The sequence below is a fragment of the Ovis canadensis genome, chromosome 7 (genome assembly GCF_042477335.2).
Source record: "Ovis canadensis isolate MfBH-ARS-UI-01 breed Bighorn chromosome 7, ARS-UI_OviCan_v2, whole genome shotgun sequence".
NCBI lineage: Eukaryota > Metazoa > Chordata > Mammalia > Artiodactyla > Bovidae > Ovis > Ovis canadensis.
The window spans coordinates 19,165,805-19,178,046 of NC_091251.1; the positions used below are offsets into that span (position 1 = coordinate 19,165,805).

The 12,242-nt window shown below is 36.8% G+C and overlaps 1 protein-coding gene and 1 non-coding gene across 2 annotated transcripts in view; one reads left to right on the forward strand and one right to left on the reverse strand.

Moving 5' to 3' along the window:
- ANKRD31 (ankyrin repeat domain 31) overlaps positions 1-12,242 on the reverse strand; it is a 134,182-nt gene that overhangs the window by 101,465 nt on the left and 20,475 nt on the right. Inside the window, exons 4-7 of the mRNA XM_069595327.1 lie at positions 9,392-9,432; positions 6,021-6,091; positions 3,906-3,949; positions 401-1,027 (exon numbers count right to left, since the gene is read on the reverse strand). Coding sequence (XP_069451428.1) covers positions 401-1,027; positions 3,906-3,949; positions 6,021-6,091; positions 9,392-9,432 — 783 coding nt within the window. The remainder of the gene's footprint in view (positions 1-400; positions 1,028-3,905; positions 3,950-6,020; positions 6,092-9,391; positions 9,433-12,242) is intronic.
- LOC138444469 (small nucleolar RNA SNORA31) lies at positions 3,135-3,227 on the forward strand. Its single transcript, XR_011258494.1, has one exon. It is a non-coding gene; the product is annotated as a small nucleolar RNA SNORA31 (small nucleolar RNA).

Here is a 12,242-nt window from a genome sequence, read left to right on the forward strand (position 1 = left end):
CAGACCAGCTACATTTCCCTCTCCTGGAAGACCGATTGCGTTTATGTTCAACTAGAAATTACCATGGGGTGTCTTACCTCTACTTTGCACTCAGGTAGACACAGTGATTTTCTGAGCTAACAGGGAAACAGTCGGAGGAAGAATTCTTTTCTTTCGTCTATATAAGCAATGTGATAATGATATATCTTCTCAGGTTTTCAGAGGAGAAACTTGACTATTTTAACTTTCAACTCCTTGAAAACTCTACCCTGGGAACTTTCAAAAGGATCACTATATGCTTCAAAGCCAAAAAGTATCTTCTGAGTGTTGTTGTTTAGGTAAAAGGTTTGAATTTAAAATAAAGTGTATGGGTAATGAAGACTCATCACTATAAAAGGTAAAATTGTCGGTTCATACTTACACTTATTTGCTGCACTGGAAGATGCTTGTCCTGCAGCTCAGCTAACTTGGAATCTTGTTCAAATGGTGGAGTAGAACAAAGAGTCTCAAAATCCACCTCTGCTATCTGCGTACAGTCTTCACCAGTCTGAGACACACTGGGCTCCACTCCTGAACATTCATTTCCAGCACTGAGCCTGATGCCTCCCTCTGTCCTGTGACACATGGGTTCCACCTTGGCCTCTGACAATGTGTCTAAGGCTGTTGATACCTCAACTGGCAATGCATCATCCTTTGGGTCTTCTAGAAAATCTCTGTGACATGTCAAAGGTATTGATATGGAGCCTGAAGAGTTGCTCAATGGGTTCACCAGCTCTCTAGGTTCAAAATCATTCATTATTCTAAGCAGTCTTTCCTCCTGGCTGATTTCTGGTGATGTGAGTATCCTTTCTAAGGCAGACACAAAAGTTTCAAGAGAGCTTTCTTCATCTTTGTTTTCTTCCGAAGTCATGGTCAACGCGCCTTCCTCACAAGGCTCCTTCTCTGGCTCTATTAATGACTTCTCCTTTACAGGAAACGTATCAAATTCTTTAATAGAAGTATTCGAGAGAAGGCTTATTTCAGGAGAGTCTCTGTCTCTACTAAGTTCCTATATATTCCAAATAGAAGTTACATTATTAGTACATATACCCAAAAGTGGTTAAAATGAAAATGTTACAGTTTTCTAGTTCACCATGTTGCTAAGTTCCACTAAAGAGCTTTATCAACTTTCCTCCCTTCCATAAATATACATATTCTTTATTACTTCCTTATACCAAATTACTAATGACAGTGAACCCATGGTTAAACATTTAATAGTGGATCAAGGGTAAAACTGGCTGGACCATAATTACAGATGACAAATTATCTACTCATTTAAGTTTAAATTATCTGGGCTAAGGGAAGAGGCAGAGATAACATGGATAGTTAAACTAACAGATAACCTAAAAACTTCACTGCACTTAATGGATGAAAAATTCCCCCTTGCTAAAAATCCCTATTGAATTTTATTAAAACTATTAACCAGGAACAAAATTGGTGTAGTTTCACCTTCTTTTTGTTCCCCACCTCTGTATGAATATGTAAATGTGAAGTAAAAAGGCCAAAGGACAGGAGGTCAGTGGGGAGAAAAGGAGAAATGAAAACACAGATCTATGTAAATATTATAAGCTCTGCTATAAGTCAATGGTTCTGACCTGTGGTTATTTTAGACAAAAAGCACGAAACTACAAAACTATTTTGAGAACAGATTTGTTCTCAAAGTATTTCCAGTGATCAAAATATTATTAGACCTCTGTTGAAAGTGCTTTTAAAATCATTTATAAGCCATTCAAGAAAATCAGTTTCAATAGCTTAAAGGCACTAAGCTATTTTTCAACATTTCAGATTGTTAATTTGCATAACCTTAAATAACAGAATGGGTTTCAGTGACTTTTGCCTGTTTCTAAAAATCGAGTCCACCTTCACTGACACACCACTACACTGTAATTTGTAAGTCCTCTAATACTCTGATTTGACTTGAGTAAGAGAAGTGAAGAACATTTTATTCTCCCTCTCCTCCTTTTCCACCTGCCACCATTTATATTCTCTGTACATAGCATGCAGAGCTTAAGAAGATATACTTGTTAGCAACTCAACCTATAAGTTGCTCCAAAAGATAAAAGAAATTTAGAAGGAACTGAAGAACTGGACCCTACCCATTATTTAAATATGTTCAAGCTTTCCTTCCTATCTGAAGTCCTTATATCTACTAAACTCAAGGCCCTAAATCAAATAAAACTTACATATATATTGAATTGAACTCTGCCCTAAAGGAACTTAACTCCGAAATTAAAATTGAAGGCATTAACACATGACATTAAATAAACTAGAGACAACATCAAAAACTGCACTAACTCAAATTACTCAAATTAATAGTGTAAACCATAGCCCTAGTGTTACAAGAATAAGTTTTCTGGAGCAGAAAAAAGAGGAGGCAGTGAAGAGTTTTCAAGATAGCCTAAAATTGGTTAAATAGGTTTCTTTACCTCAAGACTTTTCAGAACGCGCATTACCAATCTCTGAGGAGAGTTTGGCATACAGTGCTCTCTCAACTTCTTTGCTCAAAAAATCCTTTTTCTCAAATATATTAATGTCATAGGAGGCAAGTGATAGGTAAATACTGACATAGTAAATAATGAATGCTAGATAAAGAGGGAGCAGTTACTTTGGTCAAGATCACTAAAGTCGTCTGAGACAGATCCAACGAGATGGTACTTAAGCCAGAAATTAATGATTTGTGAAGGAATAAAAGAAGAGAAACATACATTTCTTAAGTACCAACTAGTACCAAACATCATTAGCTATCGTTGCTCACAGCCCTCATTGTAAGTCTATGAAGTGAGTATCATTTTCCATATATCACACATGTAAACGACATACTTCCCTTGGAATGCAACCTATGTAGTTCCAAATGTTATGCCTTCTCTTGCTTTCTGGCTCCTGACTTGAACAAAGGCATAGAGGTGGGAATGCTAAGGTATACCTGAGATGAAGGTACAGCTATGATAGGGTTGGCCTGGGGAGGTCCTTGGCTGTTGGAGTCTGTTATGGATGGAGCCAGTCTTATTGTCCTCTGATTTCCCATAGCACCAAGCAGAAAGCAAAGCCAAAACAAGCACTCAGTACGTGTTTATCAATTAGCAACTGGAAGATGAGAAAGCAGTATCCAATAGGAAATATCAAAAGAAAGAGTGTAATAGATGTAAGAAAAGTGTCCTCATGCTTTCTGTCTGTCTTTGGCAGCCCAGATTGAATGGGGGAATGCAGAGGGAAAAAATATTTGCAATTCACAAAAAACCTTGTGAACAGTAAAAGCCTGCTTTATTCCAAAGAAGGATTTATAAGAGTTTATAAGGAAAGTATTGGAAAACTATTCCCCTTTAACAAAAAGACTGAAATGGTTGTTAGACACATTCTTTTCAGGGTAATAGACAAAGCAACAGAATGCATTTTTGCTACATTACCTCAGCAATTAATCTGATATTATATTCTCCTCCTCTAGATAATGAATAAAAGACTCAGAATGCCAGAAAAGAAGCACAGATCAAGAAAATTCTATTTAATTAGAAACAAGAATAAATACTGAAATGGGTTTCACTACAGATGTAAGAAAAGTGTTCTCATGCTTTCTGTCTGAGGCAGCCCAGATTGAATGGGGAATGTAGGGGATAAAAATGTTTGCAATTCACAAAAAACCTTGTGAATGGTAAAAGCCTGGCTTATTCCAAAGAAGGATTTATATGAGTTTTCATGAAAAATATTGGAAAATGATTCCCCTTAAAAAAAGACAACGACACTGAAATGGGTTGTTACACAATTCTATTGAAATGGTCTAGTCATATTTCTGCTTTTAGGGGAAAACTTAAATGGGCTTGATACTTATTAATATAATTTTAAAAAATCTAAACCCAAGATCTGAATAGCTAATTTCCATTATACAGACAAACCTTTTCTGGGTGTGTTAACACTTCAGGATTTTCAGCCTCAGGTCCTAGAAGATAACATTATACGTTTTCATTCCAGTTTCCTTAAAGCAATAAAACATACTGTCTCACTCAGAATTTCTTAATCACATAACTTGAAATTTCCTCAGACATGCATGAGATATATCTAATATTTTATAAATGTTATACCAATTTATTAAAAGTATCATGTTAGCAATAAAGTTGTGAAATTCTTCCATTCCTTAAGAAATATTTCACATAAAGCAAGGTAAAATGATAATTTTTTGGAATTAGTCAAATTAAAAACCAACCTCTCTGGCTTCCCTGGTGGCTCAGTGATAAAGACTGCCTGCCCATGCATGAGATACGGGTTTGATCCCTGGTTCGGGAAGAGCCCATGTGCGGTGGAGCAACTAAGTCCCCGTGCCACAACTACTGAGCCCATATGCCACAGCTACTGAAGCCTGCAAGCCCTAGAGGCCACCTTCCTCAGTAAAAGAGAAGCCACTGCAATGAGAAGCCCAAGCACGTCAACAAGTAGCCCCCAAGCAACCACAAAAAGCCCACGTACAGCTCCAAAGACCTAGGGCAGCCAGAAACAGAAATAAATAAAATTCCTAAAAACAGCAAAAAAACAAAAACCTCTCTACTCTGGCTGAGTCCTTCTCAGTATCTGCAGCTACATGAGGAAAAATCTTATCTGCTTTCTCAGTGTCATCATCTTCTCCATTACGTGTAATAGAATTTAAATGAATTAATGTCGTTGAGCATAAAAGGAACATTTGTGTAAGGGCCAAAATGAATCAGGAAATGTCCTAAATGTATATGTATTAAAAATCTTTACTTCTTAAAGTTATTAAAATTTTTTACACATTTTGCTATAGTTTTTATATATACTGAGAGAGAGACTATACTGCTAACATTTTTTGAGTACGTGAACTCATGGTTTTTTTCAAAAACTTATTTCCATAAACCAAAATCATTGTTTGTTTCTCTCCTCAACTAATTTGCCACAGGTTGGACAGTGGGAGCACAACTGATCTAGCTCTTTATCCTTTTAGCACTGGCCCCAGTCACCCTTAAAAACATTTTTGTTTGCTACCAATGGTAAGATGGTTCAGATCCATCCTATCTTCAAGCTCCAGATCAGCTATCCTTTTAGGATCCCTGGTTTACTTGGCATTTGTACACCGATAGCATCCATACCGGAGAAGGCAATGGCACCCCACTCCAGTACTCTTGCCTGGGAAATCCATGGACAGAGGAGTCTGGTAGGATGCAGTCCATGGGGTCGCTAAGAGTTGGGCACAACTGAGAGACTTCACTTTCACTTTTCACTTTCATGCATTGGAGAAGGAAATGGCAACCCACCCCAGTGTTCTTGCTGGAGAATCCCAGGGGTGGGGAAGTCTGGTGGGCTGCCGTCTATGGGGTCGCACAGAGTCAGACATGACTGAAGCAACTTAGCAGCAGTAGCAGCAGCAGCATCCATATGCCCGGCACTCAGCAGGCTCAATACATATTTGTTAAAATAATGAATAAATAATATTACAGACCAAAATCCAGGCACTAGGGGTACCTAGTTGAGAGCTTGGTGCTGGGCTTAAGTGGTAATTCTATTGTTATAGTGGCAACAAAACAAGAGAGGGAAGAACTTTTAAAACTTAACTTTTCAATTTCAACTATCCTGTCCTTGTACCTTTTCTTATAATACAAGGTTTCAATGACCATTAAGAATATTTACTACACTGTCATACAGCACACTTAGGAGACACTCCAAAGAGAAAGACAGCCATCCTCTAATACAGCTGAAATCAAGCAAACGGCCTGCTATGAACAGAGAAAACAAACACTGGTTTTAAATTTGAGCCCCAGAGTTGCAAGTAAAAGAGCAGACATATGGGGAGCAAGTACTAACTGCACCTGAGCTGCTTCTCACAGGAACAGCTTCAAGCAGCATGATCCAAGGTCAACAGCAACACTGATTTCATAGGTGAAAGTGTATGGCAGCAATTACAGTAGACCAGCCTAGTTGTAAATAAATCCATACCTAACTAAGGCTTTTATTTTTAGGCAAAGACAAATTCATTTTATATGACTCTACCCGTAAGAGCATACCTAGACTACTTCGGTGGTTCAGTGAAAGTTCAGCCTGGGGAAATGATACCGTGAACACTGGATGACTTTTTCTAAACCCCAGGAAAAAAAAAATCAATCAATTAATAAATAAATACAAAATTTTAAGTAGAAAAAACCTCTACTATTTCTCATTCAGATAAATTTAAATTTCTTTTTAATTTAAAGGAGTTTCAAATAGGCTTTGTCTTTGCTCCATCATTCTAGTTAACCTTTTACAATTACTACCAATTTATTAACATATAAATCTCAAATGGCTTCAAAACTGGAGAGAGCCAGAATATTAAGGAATGAACTTCAGTAGTGTAAACAAGCTAAAGTACACTTAGATCTCAAAGTACCTTTGAGATGACTGTCTACCAAATACAGGGGTGGGGTGAGAGAGAAAAATTTGTCTTAATTCATGTAGCATGGCTATTTAAATCCTCAAATACACTTAAAGTTTGTCATTAGAGTTTAAGATGTAAGTGAAAATCAGTAATGAGAAAATTCTCAGACATTATTCACCTTACTAGTATTTCACAGCAAGGGAAAAAGGGTAGGAAATGCTGAAGGGAAGAGATTACAAGCAAAATAAAGGTCATGCTTAATCTACAATTTTGATCATCTACCCTGGGATAATTAAAAGTTGATTGAAGAAAAGCAATCAGTAAACTAATTTTTTCTCAATCTAATTTACTATACAAATGCAATCAAGATATCTTCCTTAAAAAAAAAAATTGCTTGTTCCAATTGTTTTAAGAACAGTTTTCATGCACCAGGCATAACTATTGGAATCCTAAGCAAGAATAATAAATTGAACATTCTCTCCTGCCTAAAAAATAGAAGCAGTCAATATAAGCTATCTTGAAAATGAAACTGCTCATACAGAATAATTTCCATGAGGCAAACAGAAAAAATGCCAATATTTTCCTAAAATATGAGTACAAGCTGATCTAAAATAAAACAAAATCATAGTCTGAATCAACACCAGGATTTTTTTTAATTATAAAAGAGAATTTTGAAATTACAGCAAACTTTCACCTAAGTTATTAAAAAACTTATTTATATTAGACAGTTATTTATATTAGATAAGACTGCAAACACACATGTCCAATAAGAGAAAAATGATTATATGAATTATAGTATAATAAGTTATACAATGAAATAATATGAGGTCATTAATGCATGTTTTTTAAAAATATTAAAGATGTGAAATAGTAATTATGAGAAACTACTACTTAAAAACTTTAAAACAAGAGGAATTCCCTGATGGCCCAGTGATCAGGAATCCAGGCTTCCACTGCAGGGGGCAGGGGCTCGATATCTGGTTTGGGAACTAAGACTCCGCAAGCTGCATGGTGAGGCCAAAGAAAGAAAGAAAGAAAAACAGGAAACAAAACTCTGCAGACAAATCTCAACTTGGTTGAAAATACAAACAAAACTAAAATATATAGAAAGCCTGAAATAAAATGTTCCAAAATGTTAACAATGGTTCTCTCCAGGCAGTGAGATTATAGATGTTGTATCAGTCTTGTCTTTTTCCAATTCTGAAGATGAACTTTCATTGCTGATACAGTCAGTAAAAGGGTGATTCTCAAACTTTTGGCCCTTGGACTCCTTTATAATCTTAAAAGTTAGTGATGAACTCAAGGAGTTTTTATTTATGTGGCTTATATTTACTTGTATTTACATGTTAAAAATTAAGATGGAGAAAAAATGTTAACTAATCATTAACTTAGAAACAATAATCTAATAAATTAATATTTTATTAAAATTATTGTATTTTCCAAAATGAAAAAAAGTTAGTGAGAAAGTTTCACACTTTAAAAAATCTCTTTAATATTCGGCTTAATGGAAGACAGCTGCCATCTGAACTGCTACAACACATTCAATCTTTTGCCATGTATTTTTTTATTTGAAGTATATTACAAAGTCTGGCCTCACACAGACATGCAGTTGGAAGAGGAAGGAGTACTTTAGTAGACTTTTAGGATAACTGTGCATATTCTTTTTAGATAACATACCAAGACTCCAGAAGCAATCATTTCCTTAAAGGTTACTGGAAATGCGAAAACTGAAGCAAAACCAATCAACTTTTGCATTGGTCTGTCTTGCACTTTGACCGGATCTTTCACTTGTCTGTGGATGCTGTTGTAATATCATGCGTTGGTCTTTCAGAAAATACTCGTGTGTTAAGTTATGCAGATCTTCCCTATATTGATATATTTTATCATAAAAATTTCAAAAAGGTCACCTTCATAAATATTTCCACCAATCTTACCAGAAAGTTCAAGAAAATATCTGCCATCTACTTGCGTAAATAGTCAGTTTGTCATTCTTTCAAGTTAAAAAAAGCAAACCATGCTTTTTGGTTTTTTTTTAACAAATCTTGTAACTCAAACAAGTGCTCTTAACTATCACACTTTAAACAGAAGTATAAAAAGATACATATTCAAGGTAGAAATTTAATAAAACTAACGTTTCTGCTTCATCAAATGCACTAAGTAAAACTGGCCTTTTTTTCTTTCTTTCTTTCTTTCTTTTTTAACTGCAAGTACATGGCTGGGAAAAACACAGGACTACTAGCACTATTTGGTGCCCCTGCCCTGATTCCTACTAAGGCGCCATCATTTTACCCACCATTTGCTTCAGCACCGTAAGTGCGAATGTCAGTACCGTGACATAAGCAGATGGTGTGCTGGCATTATTATGAAAATAGTTTTGACCTCACAGACTCTCTGGGAAGTATAGGGACTCCCGGGGGTCCACAGGCCATGCCTGGTTTTTTCAAAAAAATTTAAAGGACAAGGTCTCTTTAAATATAACAGTTCTATGAAATCTAATTTTAATAAGCTCTAAAAATTCTTCCTTCATGCTATGCTACAAATTTGCTTTTTAAATAATCTTAAGTCAGAGAATCAACTTAACCTGATTCAATTTTGCTCATGAAATAAAACTTATCTAGAATGTTCATAAAATAACATATTTATGCTGCTACAGTGGAGAAGGCAATGGCACCCCACTCCAGCACGCTTGCCTGGAAAATCCCACGGATGGAAGAGCCTGGAAGGCTGCAGTCCATGGGGTCGCTGAGGGTAGGACACGACTGAGCGACTTCACTTTCACTTTTCACTTTCATGCATTGGAGAAGGAAATGGCAACCCACTCCACCAGGGACGGGGGAGCCTGGTGGGCTGCCGTCTATGGGGTCACACAGAGTCAGACACGACTGAAGCGACTTAGCAGCAGCAGCATGCTGCTACAGGGACAATCATTCAAGAACATACAAGAACCCTAAAATTCTTAAGAAAAAGACTTATTTTAAAATGATTTTTAAAAATCTACAATAATCCAAAAATCATTATACTTACTGTAACAAAGCTCCATTTTGTTCCATTTCATTCTGAGGTTGCTAGAAAGAAAAAAATGTTTATTTTCAACTGAGGAATGCTAAGCTAATGCAACAACTAAAAAACTTAACATTTAATATAATTCTTATGTCATTATTTGTTAGGTTCTTTTTTATTGTAGCAAAATATACATGAGGTTTACCATTTCGACCATTTAAAAAGGTACAGTCCTTTGACATTACGTACATCCCCACTGATGCATAATCATCACCTCCATTTCAAGAACTTTTTGATCTTCCCCAACTGGAACTCCATACCTAAATAATTTTCCGTTTACCCTTCTCCCAACCCCTGGCATCCATGCTTCTACTTTCTGTCTTTATGAATGTGACTAAGTGCCTCATATGAAAGGAATCATGTAATACCTGGCCTCTTGTGACTGGCTCATAATAAGTCATATTATTAGTCTTCAAGGTTTATCCATGTTGTAGCAAGTATCAGTATTTTGTTCCTTTCTCAGGCCAAATAATACTCCATTGTTCGTATGGACCACATTCTATTTATCTACTCATCTATCAGTGGACACTTGGGTTGCTTCCATGTTTTGGCTACTGTGAGCAATGCTTCTATGAGTGTGGATGGACAAATATATTTTCATGTCCCTGCTTTCACTTATTTTGGGTATATACCCAGAAGAGGAGTTTTTAAATCATATGGTAATTCCATGTTTAATTTTTTGAGGAATCACCATACCATATTTCATAGCTGCTGCACCATTCTACATTTCCCACCAGCAAGGGGCAAGAATTCCAATTTTTCCACATTCTCATCAATACTTGTTATTTAAATAGCATGAGAGATGGAATCTCATCATGGTTTTGATCTGCATTTCCCTAATGGTTAAAGATATTTAATATCTTCTCATGTGTTTATAAGCCATTTGTACATCTCTCTCTCTCTCTTTTTAAGCTGCACTACACAGCTTGTGGAACCTTAGTTCCCAGACCAAGGGTAGAATGCAAGCCCAGCAATGAGAGCCCCAAGCTGTAACCACTAGACCACCAGGGAATTCCCTTTATCTTCTTTACTGAAATGTCTATTTATGTCCGTTGCCCATATTTTTAGTCAGGTAGTTAGTTGCTGCTATGAGTTTCCATATATTCTGTGCATCGATCTCTAATCAGATTTATGATTCACAGATATCAACATGTTCTCCCTTTCTTCAAGTTACTTTTTCACTCTGTTCACAGTGCCATTTGATGCAGATAGGTTTTTAATTTTCATGAAGCCTAGCTTACCTATTTTTTATTTGGTTGCTTATGCTTTCATATGCATGAAATCACTGCCAAAGAGAATGTCGTGATACTTTCTCCCTGTGTTTTCTTCTAAGAGTTTTACGGGTTTGGCCCTTATGTTTAGTTTTTGTCTTAATTTCTTTTTATAAAAGAATTTGTGGAGCTTAGGTAAAGAGAAAGGGAGTGTTCCTTCTTTTTAATGCCTAGTTTTCTCCTTAGTTCATTAATCCATAACGGTTCTGATGAGACATTCTTGTCAGGTTCTGAGTTCTATATTTCTCCTGAGGGCCAAAAATCATACAGTCTCTGCGTCACAGTGTTAAACGCTTAATGAATTCTACTCAACCCTCAGGTCAGGCCCCAAAAGCTGAAGTTGTTGTGTCCCTTTCAAAAAAGCTAAAATGCTCTGAATAAAATGCTTCCATTTTAAGATTTCACAGCACACTGGCTTTCATCGCTTTAAAAGAAATCCTTACCTTAAATATCTTATTAGAATCAAAGAAAATCTTTAGAAAAAGATCTCTCTTTGGGGGGCCCTCTACATTTGTTTCTATGATCAATAATAAAGCTTTCTGAAAATAAAACCATTAGCCTGAACTTCCAAAATATTTTTGATCACTGACAGTCATAATAACAAGAAAACACAAAGTAATGTGAGAACTTCAATGTTCTCCAGTCAGTCAATGTGAAAGTTACTCAGTCGTGTCTGACTCTTTGTGACCCCCTGGACCATACAGTCCATGGAATTCTCCAGGCCAGAATACTGGGGTGAGTGGCCTTTCCCTTCTCCAAAGGGAGATCAAACCGGGTTCTCCTGCATTGCAGGCAGATTCTTTACCAGCTGAGCTACCAGGGAAACCATCTCCAACTCACTGTTCACTGTTATTTATTGATAGTGCATCTTTACACTGCTCAAGGTTATTACATTGGTTCCACACATACATACTTCCTAAGCAGACTTTACAAAAAGCTCAGAGACCCACAGTGAAGAAGGAATTTTAAGAAGTAAACTTAGAAAGTCCCAAGGAGTAATTAAACAGTTCAGTTCAGTCACTCAGTCATGTCTAACTCTTTGTGACCCCATGGACTGCAGCATGCCAGGTTTCCCTGTCCATCACCAAATCCCAGAGCTTGTTCAAACTCACGTCCGTTGAGTCAGTGATGACATCTAACCATCTCATCCTCTGTCATCCCCTTCTCCTGCCGTCAATCTTTCCCAGCACCAGGGTTTCATTAAACAGGGTCTAATTAAACAGGGTAATTAAACCTTGGCTTCCTAGGTGGCTCACTGGTAAAAAAAACTACCTACCAATGCAGGAGACATGGGTTTGATCCCTGGTTTGGGAAGATTCCCTGGAGGAGGAAATGGCAACTCATTCCAGTATTCTTGCCTAAAGAATCCCATGAACAGAGGAGCCTGGTGGGCTATAGTCCATGGGATCACAAAGAGTCAGACAAGACTGAGTAGGCACATGTGCACACACAGACACACACACACACACACATTCACTAGGTAATTTCTGAGTCTTCACAAAGCAATTCATTCAAGTATCTAAAACACCCACTTATCTTACTAG